This window comes from Poecilia latipinna, unplaced genomic scaffold, assembly GCF_001443285.1.
Source record: "Poecilia latipinna isolate Pla-1442-1.1 unplaced genomic scaffold, P_latipinna-1.0 Scaffold1267, whole genome shotgun sequence".
NCBI classification, from domain to species: Eukaryota; Metazoa; Chordata; class Actinopteri; order Cyprinodontiformes; family Poeciliidae; genus Poecilia; species Poecilia latipinna.
The window spans coordinates 168777-188437 of record NW_015113883.1 but is presented as its reverse complement, the minus strand read 5'-3'; the positions used below and the strand labels follow the sequence as shown (position 1 = coordinate 188437).

General features: G+C 37.4%; 1 protein-coding gene across 4 annotated transcripts; it reads left to right on the top strand.

The window, feature by feature from the left end:
* The first annotated feature begins 1199 nt into the window (after window positions 1-1199).
* Window positions 1200-18865, top strand: LOC106961133 (CUGBP Elav-like family member 3). Of its 4 annotated transcripts, none has more exons than XM_015054662.1 (11): window positions 1200-1300; window positions 5553-5678; window positions 7331-7410; window positions 9243-9386; window positions 11614-11758; window positions 13068-13217; window positions 13427-13486; window positions 13624-13728; window positions 14998-15141; window positions 15233-15365; window positions 18571-18865. In XM_015054662.1, exons 1-10 carry the CDS (start codon window positions 1252-1254, stop codon window positions 15358-15360), a joined length of 1131 nt encoding a protein of 376 aa, XP_014910148.1. In that variant the 5' UTR covers window positions 1200-1251; the 3' UTR covers window positions 15361-15365; window positions 18571-18865. The 4 variants fall into 4 exon arrangements, with proteins under 4 accessions (XP_014910148.1, XP_014910146.1, XP_014910149.1 ...); XM_015054660.1 differs by having other exon boundaries at window positions 1202-1300; window positions 5550-5678; XM_015054663.1 differs by lacking the exon at window positions 1200-1300 and adding an exon at window positions 5104-5328.
* Window positions 18866-19661: the final 796 nt, after the last annotated feature.

Sequence of the window (19661 nt, the reverse complement as noted above, 5' to 3'; positions counted from 1 at the left end):
ATTCGTCTGACTCATTTGAAGACGTCTCTCACCCCCCTCCATCATCCCATTAATTGGTGTGATCAATTGGACGTTCTTGATGACGGAGATGCAGGAGAGCTCTGCTGGTGTTTCGGTCGACTGGGGTCAGCGGGGCAGCAGCTCAGAGATGTTTGTTCATGCGGGTCCTGCCGGCGGGATCGCGACTGCTGAACAGATCGATATCATCTCCCGGTGACCGATCACAGCAGATCAATCGGTGGCATGGGATCAGTGACTGGCTGAAATGTCACCAGCCCCATAATTAAGACCTTCATTAAGCCACGGTTAACAGAGTGTCACTCTGTTGCTCTCACCTCGACTTGTCCCTCCTTCTTGGCTTGCACCTCCCCCACCGCCCTCCTTTGCTCCATATGCTCCTTTCTGTTCCCTTCAATCCCTCCCAATCCTGCCCTTCTCCCCTTTCTGCCCTTTCTTGTTCATTCTTTGTCTTAGTTTCATTCAGTACCTCTTTTCACCGTTTTCATGCTCCATACATTTGAAGGGCAAGCTTGTAAAGGGACTGACGTGTGCACAATTTCACACAGAGCTTTAGTTAAATGGGACAATAGAGAGGTGAAGGAGAAATGGCATTTCAGCAGCTTGGCTCTTAATGAATTATGAAAAGGTTAGCTAATTCATGTCAATGTTGGGTGGTCTCCTCGTTTCCTCTTATTTGTTTTTACGGCTATCTTTCCATCCATCTCTGCCTCTCCGTCGGGCTCAGAAACTCTCTGTGTTCTGCTGCTGTGTGCTCCTTTAATCCAGATTAGCTGGCGAGTGTTCTTAATCTTATCACTTCCCCAATCCTGCGTGGGTGTGTGCTTTTCCTGTTTTTTTTTTTTTCTTTTTGTGTGGGGTCCACGGCAGGATTAGAGCAGATTCTGAGAGAGAGAGAGAGAGAAAGAGAGGGGCGGGGAGAGGAAGAGGGAGCTGTATGACACTGCAAATGTAATATGACACATATCTGTGTCAGCTGTGGTCTGCAAGGGGAAGTGGGAAGAGAAAATATACAGGAGAAGTGTACAAAACATGCATCTTTATATACGTCAATAGTAATTATTTTGCATGACGAATAACTTAAGGATTGTATTTTGTGAAAATGACAGAAAAGTCATTTATGTTTTTGAGTAAATGTCATGCTGAAAACAGTTAATGGCATTTGTTTCCAAATGTTTTTCTCCATTTAACTGTTTGCATGTTGACCCGTTTCTGTTCTGCTTCTCTTTGTAGATGAACCGCCCGATCCAGGTGAAGCCGGCGGACAGCGAGAGCAGAGGGGGTAAGGGTTACCTGTCCCCACTCAGAAACCCATCGCCTAAAAATACAAACACTAGCAAGTCAGTTAGCAGGTTAAACATAAGCAAAATATATTATTGCACAGCAAAAATCAGATATACAAATGAAAAGACCAGTGCAAAATGATCAGTTTCTCTGATTTTACTCTTTATAGGTTTATGTTTGAGTAAAATTAACTTTGTTCTTTTATTCTATGAACTACTGATAACATGTCTCTGAAATTCCAAGCAAAAATTTTGTATTTATTAGCAGAAAATCTAAAAAGATCGAATAATTAAAAAAAAGAACAAGCTCATATTCATTTAGAAGCAACAATACTAATGTTTTAACTCAGTTCAGAAATCAGTATTAGGTGGAATAACCAGGAGGTTTTCAAAGGGGTTCACTGCAGTGGGTGCTTCATTTTTTCCCAGAGCTGGACACGTAAAATGTTCACATTTTGTTTACTTTGTATCATGGTATCGAGGTATTTACACCAACATTTTAAACAGAAACATATAATCTGATCTCACTGCTTTGATTTAAAACAGAAAAGCAACAATTGTTGCTACGACACTTTAATTAAAATTACATTTATTTACAAATTAGATTTGTCAAAAAAAAACTGAATTAAGAAGCAACATAGAACAAATCTGTTAAATCTAGTTATTTTAATAGATTTCACTCTTTCGGTTTCCTTTTAACGAGCATCATGGTGCTGCACCTCTCTCACATGTTGCTGTGCACTGCCAGTCAGCTGGCTGAAACAGGCTGCTACACTTTTCCTCCAGTCTTTATTGGTATCAGATTGAGTTAAATTTGATGTGTTGCATTTTAGCTGAAAGATAAAGCTAATTTTTATAATTGCTTTTACCTTCACTAATTTCTCATTTTCATCTGAAGAAAATCAATTTCAAAGCATGACTCTGCCACCGCTGTGCTTGTCTGTGGATTTCGGATTTTGAGTTTTTTGGGCGGATGAACAGTGGCGCTTTTACTCAAAACCTTTTAGAATTAAGGCCAAAAAGTTCACCTCTGTACATGGTTTAACGAGGCTATAAATGTTTGATACTTAGCCAGTTTTGTTTCTTAGAAGGCCGTTTTTATTGTCGTCACATGCAGTTCGTGTTGTGAGATTCCCGCAGCGCCTTTAAGTTACTGTAAGCGTCTTGAATTATAAGATTCGTGAGTTATAAAATTGTGGTTAACTCTTAACTCTGCATCCCCAGTTAGAAAAAAATAATACAGCCACATTATTTTTCATTTCTGATATTTGTTTTACACCTAAATAAATCGTTTTTAGTTGTTGTTTTTTTACTTCACGATTCTTATTTATCTGGACCTCATTTTTAACTTTACAAAAATCATATTATCAGAAGTAACATATATTATCAAACCAGTTCAGTTCATTTCACTCACAGCAAACAAAGTTTTATCAAATTCTGCAGTGGAGCATCAAATTAAAACCTAATTTAAAGACCAGCAGGAAAACATGTAAGAAATGCATGTATTTACGTCAATCAATCAACTCAGTCATTTGTGTTTCAGCAACAAGGCAGTTCAAAGTGCTTTACATCATAAAAACACAAAAATCAACAATTGAAACTTTACATTTTGCTAAATGCTGTCGTTACACATCAAAGTGTTGGTTAGTGTTTCGTTTATTACGGTTTAAAAGCATCTCTTGACAGTTGCTGGTCTAGATTTAAGGGAACTCAGAGTTCAGTTTGTACAATCAGCACATTTTTGTATTAAGAAGTGGCAACAATTTAGCATGAATGTCAGCTCACAGTTTGAGTTGCAGGTCTTATATCTTGAAAGTGTTGCTATGTTTGCGCATCAGGCTCGTTCTGTCGGAGATGACTTTGATGTGCTTTAAATGCAGAGATGTTGAATTTCACTCCCAATATGAGCAATGTTGATTAATGCTAATCTAGATGTTAAATAAGATCTATTTAACATCTTAAACATTTCTTTTAAAGTCTTTTCGTCAGTATTGTTCAGTGAAGGAGCAACATGGTCGTGTTGTGACGGTTGCTCCTCAGAAAGGCGTGCAGCAGTCGCTCCAGGTCTCAGAGTGATATATATGCACACATGTTCCTTCTGATCTCAGCGGGTTAATGAGGCCTTCACAGATGTGCAAGTTGAAGGTGCCAAGTTTTGTAAAGTAGCCCATAACATCACAGATGCTGGCTTTTGACCTCTTTGCTGAAAACGTGCGAGACGCTCGTTCTCCTCAGTGGTCAGCAGAAGTCATGGCACAGCAGCTTTTCTGAACTTGCATCTTTTTTTTTTTCACTTAAACCTTCTTCACTTTTTAAGAAATAATATGGTTCTGCCCGTTTCAATGCATCTTTGTAAAATATTCAGAGACCCTTCCTTGTTTTGAATCTAAAGAAAAGCATTTATGATTCCAAAGGTTAGATTATTTTTGTGTGGCAGTCTGGCTGAAATATTATGTCAAAATAGTTTTGGGCTTTTAATGCTTCATTTGAACAGTTTTTGTTGGAGGCAGACTGATGTTACAGCCTGCTACTTTAATGAACTTTTAAAACCAGATTTGGCTCCAAAAGTGTAAAATTCCTTTGAATTTTTCACAAGATCCATACAGGATCAAAATTATACTTACTGTATGCAAATAACCATTGAAAAATACCAGAAACCTTTAACTAATGAAGTAAGAATAATGAACAATTAGACAACCAGAATAACAATGTCCCAGGGATTCATAATTCTGGCTGGATATTTGATCATTTCTATTAACAGAAATGTTTGTTGTTTCACTGATTCGTTTTTGAGCATAAAGTCCATAGTTTTAGGTTTGTGGTTAGCACCACTCCAGTCAGTGTCTTATAATCCCATCCACTTTGTGCAATGCACCAGTTGCACTGGCAGAACCTCCCCCCGCACCCCCACAAAAAAAACAAAAAACAAACAAACAAACAAAAACAGGACCACAGCATAATGCTGCCACCACCAGGCTTGACAGTTTACGGTGTTTTTACGTTTTGAAAGTCTAACCTTGTATCCTCCAAATATACTTCTGTATATTTTGTCTCATCTGACCATAAAACTGTAATTTGTGATCTTTTGTTTTGCTTTTCTGTTAAGCTTATTTTGTTTGCATACGACTTTGTTTCTGTTTTTATTACACGACATTCCATAAAGTCAAGTTAAGCTTTAGCTTCTTTACTAGTAGGCATTTAGCCTCTCACTCTAAGCTGACGTTAAACTATCTTCGCTTTGATCGTTGACATTAGTTGAAACTTGTACACTGGTGTTATTTTTGTATGTATAAATTACCAAATAAAGGCAGTTCCCATCAATATGATGAACTTATGCAATCTAACCAGAGCAATATAATTATTTACTGCAATGGATCATTTTAAGATCATTGGTTTCATTCTTGTGTTTACATTTAACACATCATCTTAATCTTTTTAGACGAGGGAGCACACTGTTTTAGTAGATTAGTATCAGCAGGCTGTTTAATTATCATGCATTTTAACTTAATGGAGACACATTTGCTTTATTTAACGTAACACTAGATATTATTTTCTAATTAAGACAATTGGCAATAATGAAGCAGTGGGAAGCCCCCAAACCCCAAAACTGCCAAATTTAAAACCAGCGCTTAATAGAAAACATGAATTTCACCACGTATTTGTCTTCTTACATTGATTATCTGACTGAGGTTTGAAAAAAAAAAATCTGGTAAGCCTCATTATCTGGCATTTAAACTCTTCCCACCCAAAGCTCCACGCAGGCAGGTGTTTCTAATCAAACCACATTTTCATCTGCAGCCTCGCTGACATTTAAAGCTGTATGTAAATGAGCGACACACACTGACATCAGCTCCGTGTGACTGATTGTATCTGGAGCTCTCCTAATGTCTCAGTGTGCAGGAGAATAATGTGGAGGAATGTAAAAAAAAAAAACAAAAAAAAAACGTGGCGATTTGCTGTGGACGGACTCCAACATTCAGATACATTTCTGGTTTGATCCTTCAGTGACAGACGGAGCCGCTTCTCAGTGGGTGACAAACATTTGAGTCATGGCCAGATGCTGTTTGTTTGCCGAGCTGCTCTCGTTACTGCACTCTGGTGGCGATCTGGGGCATTGCGTCCTCGGTTCTGCTTTTTCCATTTATGTATCTTGTAATAATCTCATAAAACATCTTCTCCTCTCTTCTTAATCCCACATGCGCCTTCCTGCTTCGTCCCCTCCAATCTTGGCGACCTCCTTCCCCTCAGAAGACAGGAAGCTGTTTGTGGGCATGCTGGGAAAACAGCAGACGGATGCTGATGTCAGGAAAATGTTCGAGCCGTTCGGCAGCATAGAGGAGTGCACGGTGCTGCGTGGGCCTGATGGGACCAGCAAAGGTAACTGCAACATTGAAAACCAAACGGGACACTTAGAAATAAAGACACTTCAATCTAATATGCTTTGCTTTAAATATAATAAGTTGAAATGCTCTCTCTGTCTCTTCATGAACTTTTAAAAAAACAAGTTTTACACGTCTGACAAGATTTCTGCAGGAAAATGGAGCATTGCTTTGTCTCAGCAATACTTCCTCAGTTCGTTCAGTCTGACAAATGAACATTTAAGGATAAAATGAATAATCCAGTTGTTTTTATTTATACAGATGTACGCCAAATTAGGAACTGTTGTGTTCAATGATACTAAATATTTATATTTGCACTCGTTCACCCTTTTGTAGCAGCGTTTTGTAAAACCAGATATTTATAAACTGTGTATATTCCTATTTTTGTTATTGTGATAAACACCGAAAAAAGTATTGTGATCAATATTTTGTCAAACTCATGACGTCACCATGCCGCCTTAGAGTTATGCAGTGCTACAAAATAATTATTTTTAACAAAATTACTGGTCCCTCAATCAGTGGCACCTCTAATAAATAAAGGTAAATAAAACTTTTTAATTTATACTGATCTTTTTCAGCTTGATCAAATTGTGAACCCTTATAATAGGAATCAATAACTCCTATTTTTTATTGGGGTTAAATTTCCGGTTCTTTAATTATGTGAAACTGACCTTTGTGTCACATCATATTGACAATATTCAGATAATAAAATTTCAGCAACCACAGCAATAATTAAACATTTTGATCCGTGGTTATCTTAAAAAACGTAGAAAACAAGACGTTTTTCCTCATGTTGTAAGTGAAAATTGTCTGACAGTAGAAGTAGTATTTTAATCAGTATTCAGGAATTATTGACTTGAAACAAGCTGCTACATCTTGCTGAAATGTTGCTTGTAAATTAGTTTTGTCTTGTTTCATGAAACTAGACAAAATTACTTGGTAAGATTTTGTGTTTTTGCAGTTCAGGAGGAAAAAGTTCACCGAGTTCACATAACTAGTTATTAACTTCTATGGCTTTTATATCCTTACCAGGGGGACCATTGAATCTGCAGAGTAGTTGTGTTTCTGCTCAAATCAGTCGAATTTTCTCTTTGGTTCGGGGAGAGTTTAACTACATGAGAGTCAAATTGAAAGATTGATGTTTGTAAATGTAGGATGTAAGCAACAAAATTTCCAGCGACTTTCTAACAAAATGTGTGTTTAACTCCAGGTTATTCAGACCGGCCTCTGGGCCAGGAATGTGGAAGTGGTATTGACTTTGTTCAACTGTTTGTAACCCCTGAGGCACATTACCTTCCTCTTGGTATAAATGACTATTGTCACTAACAACAATGCTAATGATATTTGCCGTGTAAATCAAAGTCCGGCGACAGCTCCGACACAGATGCTAGATTTTTCTCCGTTTGTTGCATGAGGCATGACTAATGAGCCTATAGGTTTTATGGGTCATGGCTAATGATGCGTTAGGTGGTTTACGGGGTTATGATTGATGAAGCAATGAATGTTCTGCAGACCGTGTTTAACGACGCCACGGTTACTGATGGAGCGCTGGATGTAAGACGGCTCCTAATGTATTTTTAAAGGGAAGCAGTTTTGCGATCCTTATGCGTGTGTGTGAGTTTGTGTTCACCGGTGTGTCGTTTCGTGCAGGGTGTGCGTTTGTAAAGTTCCAGAGCAACGCAGAAGCCCAGGCCGCCATCAACGCTCTGCACGGGAGTCGCACCTTACCTGTAAGTTCCCAGCAAATACACTCGGTATATATCAGAGCGACCCACTCCTTTTAGATGTGCTACATGGTTGACTCACCACTTATAATTACTCTCCCGCTCATCACAAACAGAAAGAAATGAAGCACGTTTTAGCCATCATGTGCTCTGTTGATAATTTAGTTGTATTTGATTGAAATTGTTTATGCAAAGAATGACAATGTGCACTGCTAAGCATGCACCAAAAAGTTGCAATGTCAGATTGTTGACTGAAAAAGATTCAGAAGGAAAGAAAGAAACAAAACAGAAGAATTTGATGCAATAAGGAACTTTCGTCTGCCGCATGCAAATGATGAGCAAAAGTGAACGAGAAATCATTTCACTGCGGCAAACCTCCACCAGAGGATTTTGTAAAAACCATTCCTCTCGTATTTCAAAACGTTTAAAAGCGGCAAAACATTAATGTTACTTTTCTGCTCGTGCAATAAAAGCGATCCAGGCAACACCTGCCACTCAACCCGTTTAAAGGTCAAACTCGGTTCATGCTGCAGACAAGCAGCTAAGTGATTGAATATAATTCAGTGATTATATATCTATATGTATTTTTTTAGCAATTGTAGCTCCTGAAAGTCACATTACTAACCCAGTAATATCAAATACTGCTTTAACTTGTTAATTAGTGACATTAATTATAATTTCCATGTCAGTATTTTCTGAATCTGCCTTAATTTGCCTACTGTACAACTGGTTCTACGTCAAGGTCCGGTGTGATTTTTTGGGTATAACTATGAGTAAAAATACCCTGACATCATGACAATAACATATTTTAAAATAGTCTTAAAATATAAACTACTAGAGCTTTGATAATCTAAACCATTTATTTATTTTTATCCATATTTTTGTGCACACACACAACACATACACGCAGTTTGTTCACTGCAAAAGTACAAAATCTTACCAAGTATTTTTGTTTAGTTTCTGGTGCAAATATCTTAGTATGCTTGAGACAGGACAAAACTAACTTTTAAGCAAGAAATATGAGCTTATTTTAAGTAAATAATTCCTTAATATTGATGAAATTGTGCCAGCTATTTAAAGAAGACGTTTTAATTTACAATCTGGGATAAACTAGCAGATTATTTCACTTATTACTAGTACCTTTTTTTGTCAATATTAAGGAAGTATTGACTTAAAATAAGCCCATATTTCTTGCTGAAAAGTTAGTTTTGTCTTATTTCACATATACCAAGATATTTGCACAAGAAACCAGGCTGAAAATACTTGATACGATTTTCTGTTTTTCCCGTGTTTAAAATTTTATTCAGGCAATAAAAGTCTGTAAATTTCAGAAAAATAAATTTTTAAAAACAAAAAAAATTTAAAAAAAAAAAAAAAAAAGACAAAAGAAAATTTATGTAAATTAAAATCTGTGGATTGTAATGAACTGCTGACATTATGAGAGGAATCTATTGTCATAGATTTTTTTTTTTTTGTCAATGCAACTGATTTAGAGAGGAGAGCGTCATCAGGGTACGATAAGACATACATTTTACTTATTGAACTCTCACTGCTCTGTTGCCTACGTCTTCATCTGCATTCTGTATTTATTGCACTTATTTGGAAGGAAAATGAAGATTCATAGCAGCTTGATAATTACACGCCCGTAATATTGACTGACTCTGCAGATGTTGTGCATTCGTTTCACAAAACCAACCTACAATTTCTGTCGCCTTTTAATAATATTCAGATGATCACATGATGTTAAAAGTCTCTGTTTTATTCTCACTGGATGAGTTTTTAGCTGTGAGAGATCCATGTGTTTTTTTTTTTTGTTTTTTTTTATGACTCTTTCTCAGGGCGCCTCGTCCAGCCTGGTGGTCAAGTTTGCCGATTCGGAGAAGGAGCGGGGACTGAGGCGGATGCAGCAAGTGGCCTCTCAGCTGGGGGTCATCAGTCCCATGACCCTGCACCTCGGGGCTTACAACGCCTACACACAGGCCGTGAGCAACACACACACACACACACACTGCGCGCAAAATCATCCCTAACGCAATCTAAGTTTTAGTTCTGGTTCTCTTTCCTTCGTTCTCCGTCTTCTGTCTTTTCCTGCCGGATGACGAAGCCATGTTTGATTGTACAGAGAATAAGCAGAGGCAGCTCCTTGATTTGTGAACGTGCTTATAACCCGACAGACGGACTAATGGGGAAACATCCTGTCTAACTTTAGCCCTCTGAGTGCATGCTAATTGCTTGTTAGGGGCATTTGCATGGTAAATAGGAGTTTGTAAGTGGATCAGAAATATAAAGCTCTGCCCTCACTAATGTTTGTTTTATTTAAAACAAAAGAAAAACATATAAGTGGACAATCTACTGAACACAATATAGCCGTGCTTCCATTTATTCTGACGTAACTTGATTATTCTGAAGTATCAGTTTTCCCCCCCTGCTTGTTTGTTGTTTGTGCTTCATCTGCGGTTCTGGTTCAGTAAGTTATGTTACTGACTGAGCAGGTTGTTCCTTCTCAATTCTGTTTGTGTCAGGAATATTAAAAAAATAATAATAATAACACAAAGAGGTTCACTACATCCACCATCTGTACCTGTTGCTCTGTTAAGTTCCCGTTTGTTTGGAAACATTTAAACTGAGTCGCTCAAGGAGTTTAAGCTTAAGGATTTTTTTAAAAGAAGTTACATGACTGATCTGTGCTTCCTAAAACTCTTGAAAACTGAGGCATAATGGCACATTGCACCAATCTGATGGCTGAATAACCTGATTAAAAACTCTAAATATCTTTGTTGTTGATTTTATCTGTCTATTTATCCAATAATTTAGCAGCAAAAGCAGTTTGTGAATTAAAAATGTTGCTCATTTTGTCGATAATATGGTTCTAGATTAAAATGCAATTAATTTCAATTAACCTGATTAAAAATTTTAATCGAGTCCTACCACTATATAAAACATTTGTATAAAAAGCTAAAGCAATTTTGCAGAAACATGTACCAGTAAATAATTTGAAATAACTTTTAGAGTCAGCCGTTCATGTATTTCCGGTTTCAAAGCGGTCACAGTCTAAAAACATTAGTTAAAAAAAAAAACGCAAACTTTGTGGAAATCTGAATCTGTAGTCAATATAAAATTTTTGTTGACTGTGATTTTAACTATCTTGTGTGTGTGTGAGGGAAAAAAAACATACTGAAAATGACGATCAAAGGTTAATCAAAGAGGTGACAAGTTTGGAATATTTTAAACAATGCAAGCCTTCCATATTAAAGCCATTTGTGCCAGAGAAGTAATCAGTGTTACATGAGGAACTGCATTTTTCTCCAAAGTGATCATACTCTAAAAGAGTAAGGGATCGGCTGAAGAATTTACTCTGTTCAACTCCCCAGACAGCCGAAGGAAACTGCTCTGGTTGGTGGGAAAGATTCCTGAAGTGGAAACTGGCCTTATCTGTTCCAGAAAGAGATAAAGCAAACTCTCTGGAAGGCACAGCTCATTAAATGAGATATGCTCCATTTGATTGACATGATCTCGACTAACTAGACGGTTTTTACTCGGTGAAAAACTGCAAATCGCTCTTTAAATTGGTGCAAGGCTGTGTCCACTAATTGATTGCAAATAGTTTTAGCTATGCTTCATTTACGGCTGTTTGGTTTGTGGTGTGAGGAGATGACGTGACCCTGTTTGGTTTCAGACAAATCCAGTCAAACAACCTAGAAAAATCAAATGATTGGAGGATATGATTTCAGAAAATTGTAGTATGAATATGACATGTAAACTGCGTTGATCCAGATAAATAAATTCTCATACTCTGTCAAAAATCTCTGCTGAAAGTCAAACTTTTATCAAAGCTGGGTTGCTGGGTTTGTTTGAACTACATCGTGTGTAATTTACACACTTACTGTCTAGAGACCATTCAGCCAGGTGTAGAGACCCGTCTTCTCACCCCCACTGGCCTTCATGACTGATTGAAGAATCAGAAAACGGATTGAAAAACTGGAACAGGTTACTACAGAGAGTGTTGGGTGTTTAGATGTCACCTTCAAAACATGCCGACTCCTGATTCCCAGCCAGGAGTTGGTTGGGAATATTTAAACAAGTTGTATTTTGAAGGAGGGACTCTTGAAAACATAGACATAAGATTGATGAGATTGCAAACATGTTCTTTCCTGCCTGGTTTGTTTGTTCTGTCTTCATCCCAAACCGGTGTCTGTGTTCCCCCTCCAGCTGATGCAGCAGCAGGCCTTGGTGGCTCAGTCGGCCTATCTCTCTCCTGTTGCCACGGTGGCGGCTGTTCAGATGCAGCAGCTCGCCGCGCTCAACCCCAGCAGCATCATCGCCACGCCGATTGCATCCATCACCCCGTCCTCAGGTAATGAGGGCCAGAGATGTCTGGCCCTGGCTGGCCTTAATTAGATTTCTGCTTGAAATATGAGGACAGATGCACAAGGAGAGTAGGACCCAAGAGGACGGCACATGTGTGTGTGTTTGATTTCTGCATTATTTTTGTATTGTTGTTGTCTTTGATTAGTTGTTTAACAGTTGCTATCAGAGAAATATCAACACATCACATTGTGGCGTTATTTTTTTAAAAATAAAAATCCAGAAGGAAGGATAAAACTAATGTTCTTAGCTCTAGAGAATAAAGAGAGTAAAGCAGCAGGTGCAGACGATCAACTATATTGATTAAGTGATCATCAGAAAGTCTGAGCTCTTCTCTAAAAGCAGAGGTTTTAGCAGTTTGCTGATCTGGATCGTATCGATTAAATGTTTGCTAACAGTGAGGGAGAAAAGCCGTGGAAGTGAAATCTCACAAGGTGAACAATTTGTACCATTACAGTCCGATGGAAAGTAGCTCCAGAATAATGGAAAGAAAAAGAAAATTCAGCCGTTTTAGAAAACGTATACGGTATTACAACTATTCTCAAAAATAATCCAGAGAATTTCAGTGCAAAAATAAGCCAAAAAAAAGTCCTCACAATGTTGGTTTTGTGCACATTAGACCCCAATGACCAGGACTTTAAAATGGACCTATTGTGCAAAATTCATATCTTTGTACATGAACTTGGGTTTCATCTGTTTCACTTTTTAAAAAATATGCAGCTGTCTTTTGGCAGTAAGTTGATGTCTGGATCAAAATTATTTGTTTCAAAAACCTTCTGAATATAACATGACAAGTCAGCAGGTACTACCCCTCTTCTAGCGACCCTGTTTCCTGGCAACACCAGGGAAGCGCTGCCTGTCACCTAGCATCCCAAGCAGAACTCCAGCAACTTTGGTCAGCTGGTTTTCAATGACTGCTGGAAAATGTTGACTTTTTATTCAGAAACCACTATCTGCATTCTTGTTGGTTGTGTGGGAGGCTCCACTTCTGCTTTTCAAAGACGTACAGTTGTTTAATTGCACGTGTGTTTGCAGCCATTTTCATGTGTGAGCATAAACTTTGAGTTTGGGTGGCGTGGCCAGCAGCAGCTTGTTTGGATTTAAATTGACAAGAGGCCCTAAAACACTCAATCAGAAAGGAAAACTGACCATAACAAAATCTCATAATCTAAAAATTATTTTGTGCAAAAAAAAAAAGAGTAATGAACATGTTTTGTGTAGCTTATAGACTTGTTCAAGGAAGCATAATAAGTCACCTTTTAAATGAAAAACTTTCTTTTCTTTAAACTTTTCTACAGGTACCAGCACTCCTCCCTCCATCGCGGCCACGCCCGTTCCTGCTCTGCCTCCGCCCATCGCGGTGAACAGCTACCCCTCTGTGGCAGCTCCACCCAATGGCCAGTCAGCCACAGAAACCCTCTACACTAACGGGGTTCATGCCTATCAAGGTATGGAGATAGTGGATTGGTAAATTAGCTTACAAAGCTTCATGCTGCTACTTATTAACGCTTATAGAAGCAGCACATTAGGGCTTAATTAAGATTTAACTGAATAAATCTAAGGCCCTAAATGTGATTTGGAGCATGTTGATGTGCCCTGAATAGCATTTCTGAATCATTTTGTTGTGCACTGAGCATTTGTTGACTGTGTGTTATAGCTCAGAGTCCGGTCCTGGATCCCTTGCAGCAAGCTTACACAGGCATGCAGCACTACACAGGTTAGCCCTGCAGGCTAATTCATGCTAACGACAGAGTCACAAGACACCAGTTATGTGCAGAGATGGAACTGCTGAGGATGTTTTGTTGAAGAACGACGTTGTTTAAATTTGTTGTGTCTGTTGTTCGTCTCCATCAGCCACTTACCCTGCTGCCTACAGCCTGGTGGGGCAGCCGTTCCCCCACCAGCCCACCCTGGTGGCTCAGCAGCCACAGCAGCCTCAACAGCTCCAGCAAAGAGAAGGTAAACTCAAACAGAACTATCTTAGACAAACACTGCAGTGTGTGCTTCTTTTTTTTTTTAAAAAAAAAAAAGCTTGGGTCAACAGCCATTTATCATGTTTTACATTGGTTTGTAAACCATGTTTAGATAAAGGAGGTTTGTTTTGTGTTTTTTTTTTTCACAGCTCATGATATGAGGGTAAACTTTGACTGATTCTGCTTGAATGCTGGAGTAGATATGATAATTTTGTTAAAACAAAGATGAGCACAATCTTTGACTTTTAAGTGCATGAAAATACAGACTGAACTCTTTTGACAAGTGCACCAGAAACACCTAAATGATTTAAGCTGAATTACTCTGTATATAGGTAATAACACTTCTAGAGTACACAGCAGTGTGATCACTGAGTCTTAGTCTGTGCAGTATAATGAACTGAAACCAAAAAATGATTGTTTTTCAGAGATCTGCAACCTGTGGCTCTTTAAATCATCCACAATTCATCAAAAATGCAAAAGAATTAGTTTTAAAATGTAAAGGTAAACAAAAATTCATGTAAAATGTGCAAAACATTTTAACAAAGAGTAACACTGATAGTGTAAGGAGTATTGCTTTTTTCTTTCTTTTTTTTAAAGTAACTTTTTGTCTTTTGGTTGTGAAAAATTCACTTTTTTAAAATAATTTTAAATGAATCAAATAATTTAAAATGGGACAATGTACAATATACATTAAGGTAGAGATGCATTGTCCCAGTGATATAACTACAAATGTCCCAAACATACGCTAGTATTAAAATACAACATGCAGCAATACAAAATATGAGGACAAATTTGTTTCATCCAGCTTCTGTGACTCTAAACAGATTAATTTGTTTTAGCTGGACCAACAACAAAAATGTCTCTTAGTTATAAAGTTTGTTGAACTCTGAGCTAATTGAATGCGAAGAAGTCAAATGAAAAGCATTTATTTTAAACTTTTTAAGCATTAGAACAGTTTGTTGTAATATATGAACAAATGATTGGCTTTAGTCGAAAACGTCTCTATATAAATAAGTTAATAAGAAACCAGCTGAAAATATGCACATTTATTTCAGGCTAAAGTTACTTTCTTTACATGTTAATAGTCAACACATCCAAATTCCCAGATAGATAAATATCTGAGAAATTGTATATGAGCATAAGGGGTAAAAACACTTTTTTGCCAGGTAATGCCAGATATACCTCAAAAAGAGATTTAATAAATGAAAAATTCAATTAGCTATTCATACGTCAACCCTCTTTTCTTTGCCTACAGGTCCAGAGGGGTGCAACATCTTCATCTACCACCTGCCGCAAGAGTTCACCGACTCGGAGATCCTTCAGATGTTCCTGCCCTTCGGAAATGTCATTTCTGCAAAGGTCTTTGTCGACCGAGCCACCAACCAGAGTAAATGCTTTGGTAAGTCACAAAGAACAGGGCTGGAGATAAGGGATTTTAATAAATAATGCGAACCTTTCCTGACATTTTAAGCGTCTGCGTTCCACCTCAGGTTTTGTGAGCTTTGACAACCCGTCCAGCGCGCAAACTGCCATCCAGGCCATGAACGGCTTCCAGATCGGCATGAAGAGGCTGAAGGTGCAGCTGAAGAGGCCCAAGGACGCCAACAGGCCTTACTGAAGGAGGTGAGCGACCGCAAATCAATGTCTTCGCAAAGACTGGCAGTGGCTGAGTGACAGCTGGAAATGAGAGTGGGGAGAATTAGGGATACAAAGTGGCTGTAATTTGGAGCCCACACTTCAAATACTGCAGGAAGTCAATGACAACTGAGTAGATTAACTTTAATGGTGTGGGCATCACCTTGAAAACATCTAGAGGATACCTTTGATGTGTGAAAGATGCAGAAAGTGAGATTTTCACTCTGTTTTAAATGTTCTGTCTAACCGCTGTTCTGTCACAGGGTTGAATGTTAACAGCTGTCCATCATTAATTTTTTCTTTTATTTTTGTTATTTATTGTTTTTGTGCTGTGCGACGTGCAATTTTTTCCTGCAAAAACAAACAAAAAAAAAGTTGTAAAAAAAAAACAAACACTCTCAAGACTGTACCGCCAAACGTATATCATGGAGACGTTCGTCGCTAAACCCCGCCCCCTTCCTTCTCAGAGCGTCGTAAGTTTAATGGCCTGTGTTGGTTGCTGTGGCGATATTGCCTGTGATGGTTGCCATTAGCAGTTTTGTTTAATTCTTGTTATTTTTGGGCCGTTGCCTTGATTCGCCATGCTGAACCGCATGGCGGGTTACAGTGGCGACCGTGAACTGTGTTTGGTGCGTTGTGAGTTTCCTTTTAAAATTATTTTTGTCCTGATATATTTTGATTTTATATCCTTGCAAAATACTGATTGATAAATGTCACTTTACCTAAGCATCTGTAAGTAACTGATTATCATGACATTTTTTTTTTTTGTTAAAAAAAAAACATTAGGTATCAAATATAAAGCTTTTAGATTTTCTCTCCAAACATTTTTTTTTTATTTTTTTTGGTTTTTAATAGTTTTATTTCGTCTGTCATGATTATCATTCTTACATCTCCTTTCTGTTTTAGTGTGGTAGTTGTGCTGGATTTTGTTGGTCTTGGTGTAACTTATTTCCAAGTGACTTTTTTTTTGTGCCTGAGCTTCGTTGGGTTTCCGTACGACTTAAAATGTCCTAAATGTGACCCTGTAAGGTGGTTCAGAGCTTAGTGTTTGTGTGTGAAATCAAACCTAAATGTGGTCATGTTGTTTTTTGTTTCATATATATATTTGATAGATGTGGAAAAAGCACTCCTGCTGTTCATATGAGTGTGTGGATGTGCTGTGAGGTGTTGACCTGGTTTTAGGAGGTTTCAGGTGAAGCTGTTTGGTTTCTGTGCTGCTGGCTGAAAAGCTGCATTCCTCTGTAGGAATTCTGGGGCTCCAAATGAATAAGAAATCATAAGTCATACACGCTAAAAATAGGCACCGGGTCGGTGTGAGCCTGTGATCGTATGGTGACACTGATACCACTATTTTAGGCGCTCTGAAACGTAGCAGCCATAAAGAGTATGGAAATCAATTTCTGCGTTTTCAGTGTTTGGCAAAGTGTGAAAAAAAAAAAAAAAACATTTATATTTTGCTTTATCTTCTTGTGTCCTTGCTTATGTCTCTCCATCTTTGTAGCCTTCCTCTCCCTTTTACATTTCTTTTTGCCTTCCCTTCTCCTTTTTTGTGTTCTTCCTTTCTTCATCCCTCCATCCTCACTTCGTTTTATTCTCTCTTCACTGCAAAAAAAAAAAATCTTACTAAGTAATTTTGGTCTAGTTCTTTGTCCAGTTATCTTGGTACGCTTGAAATGAAACAAAACGAAGAAGCAACTTTTCAGCAAGATATAAGAGTTTGTTTTGAGTAAATAATCCCTTAATATTGATGACAAAGTACTTGTCTTGACTTGTGGAGTATTTCACTTATAACAATATTTTTTCCCATGTTATAAGAGAAATAATCTTCCAGTGGAGCTCGTACTTCTTAATCAACATTAATGTAAAACGAGCCTTTTTATCTTTCTGAAAGGTTACGTCTGATTTTGTTTTTTGTTTTAAGCGTATTAAGATATTTGCACTAAAACTAGACCAACTTGGTAAGGTTTTAGTTTTTGCAGGCAGTGTTCAGTCCTTCATTATATTTTTCCTTGTGCGCTTCTTTCAGTTTCTTCCTCCCTCCTTTGCTCGTGTCCTTTTCTTTTTCGTTTTCACTTTCTTCTGTCATTCCTTTCTCATGTTTTTCTTTCTTTGTGTTTATCCATCCTTTTCTTCCTTTCTTGTAGCCTGCATTCATTCGTCATTTCATTTTTAGTAAATTTTGAACTTTATTTTATATTGTAAGCTTAATTCTGTGAAGTTGTGTCTGGAAAACTTTGGAATTATTGCATATAAAAAATCTGTAGAAACTCGTAGCACGTCTGAATAAATACGGGAATGCAGAATTGAAAAGACATTTGATTTCATTAATTTTTTAGTTATCTAAAAGTTTTGTTTAATTTCAAAGAGTAAATGCTGTCGTTACAATTATTTACATTTAATTGACATCCATCGTCTTTAATTTGCCAAACCTTTTCTTTCAATCTTCTATCGGTTCGATTTTATGAAATCCTTTTGTTTTTCAAGATTCTGATTTTGCTCTAAATTTACTATATTTAAATTCTGAATTGATGCGGAACAAGAACATTTAGCAGGATAAATGAGGCTCATCACAACTCCTCAGAGACTCGGCAACAACAAACTTAAGTTTAATAAGCGGTCCAGACTCCTGACATGTTAAATTTTCTACATCTTGGTTCAGGAAGAACCATTTGTTCAGATTACAACTACCCTGTATTAATTTTGTTAGCATATTCATGTGTAATATTTTTATCTTGTATGCATATAAAAGTGAAAGGATCAGTGTTTCTCAAAGGGTTTAAATATTTGTTCTGCTTTATCTACTCATGCTGCTTTAATCCTGAATTAGTCCCATGATTGGAGTGAAAACTAATCTTGTTTTTGAGACATCCTCTATCACGGACTGTTGGAGATGTTCAGTGTAAACTGATGATAACAGTACAACATAATTTGAGCTATAATAATCTATATTGGGCAATTTTCTAAACTGTGAAGAGCTGATTCCTACCAGAATTCCTACCCTGCATGTGTTGAAATAAGCTGCCTTGCTTAGGAGATGAGATGATTAAGATTGTGAGCACATTTGCAGCAGAATGACTGTCCCGTGTGTATTGCAAGATTTCTAATCTTAAAAAAAAAAAAAATACAATGATTGATTTTTGTGATTTGGTTTAACAAAATCCTCCTCCTCCTCCTTCTTCTTCTTAATTTTCAGGACAACGTAAGAAGTCAATCAAGAAAACCACTTGGGGGACGTCCCAGCCTTGTTTGGTTGTTTTGACCAACCGTATAGCACAGGAGCAACACTTCACAACAAGCAGTATCCCGTGTTTGTGCTTACAGAAACAACATTAACCGCTGTAAAGCCAGCAACAAACTCATCGACAGACTCCGCATCCACACAGTATCCGAAGTGCTCCAGAGTTCCTATCATTCCACAGCTGGATCCATTTATATTATGTATATACTCTATCGTCGGCAACAAGATATACATGTTAAGAAAAAAAAAAGCATATCAATGATGTTATTCTACTGAACAGGGTTCTAATGTATAGTGTGATTTGTGGTCTATGGCGCCAAGAAAAGGCCAGTCTACACAGTCGGCGACAGAAGAAAATACTATTCTGTATGATTGCCATTGGTAATATTGTTATGTAGAGTTAGTTTTATTAATTATAAGTAAAGTAAAAACATGGAGTGGTTAAAAGTGGAAGCGACATGGATTTCCTCTCGCTGTATATACCTTGGTTTAAAAATGGAGGACTTAAAAACTTCTCAAAGTAACACTCTCTGCTGCCACTACGTTTAAAAATAAAACAAAACGGAAGGAAGGGCTGGGAATTTTTCTATCTTGATTTTTTACGTTTAATTTATTTGGTAATCCATTCGATTGCGGGGGTGATGTGAAAGTTTCTTTCTTTTTTTATTTATGAAGAGGGGGAGGGGGAAAGAGAAGATTCCTGTGGTCTTTACAGCAATGAACACAATTATTATAGAGTTTTTAATTGCATAAATGTACCTATGGAAGTAACAAAAAAACATTTTTCTTTATTTATTCTCTACAATTGCTGTTTTAAAACATATGTCTTTAAAAGAAAATAAAGTACAATTTAGAAAAAAATATATATGTTGTGGAACTTTTATGTTTATCTTATCCCAAAGAAAAATAATTTGAGAGTATGGATAAACACATAAGTATGATTCCTTAGAGAGCTTTGGCGCCCCCTGAGGGACTGGAGAGGTATTGTGGAAATCTACATGAAATCAAAATAGGGGAACTTTGTTTGTATTCCGAAATTAAAACAG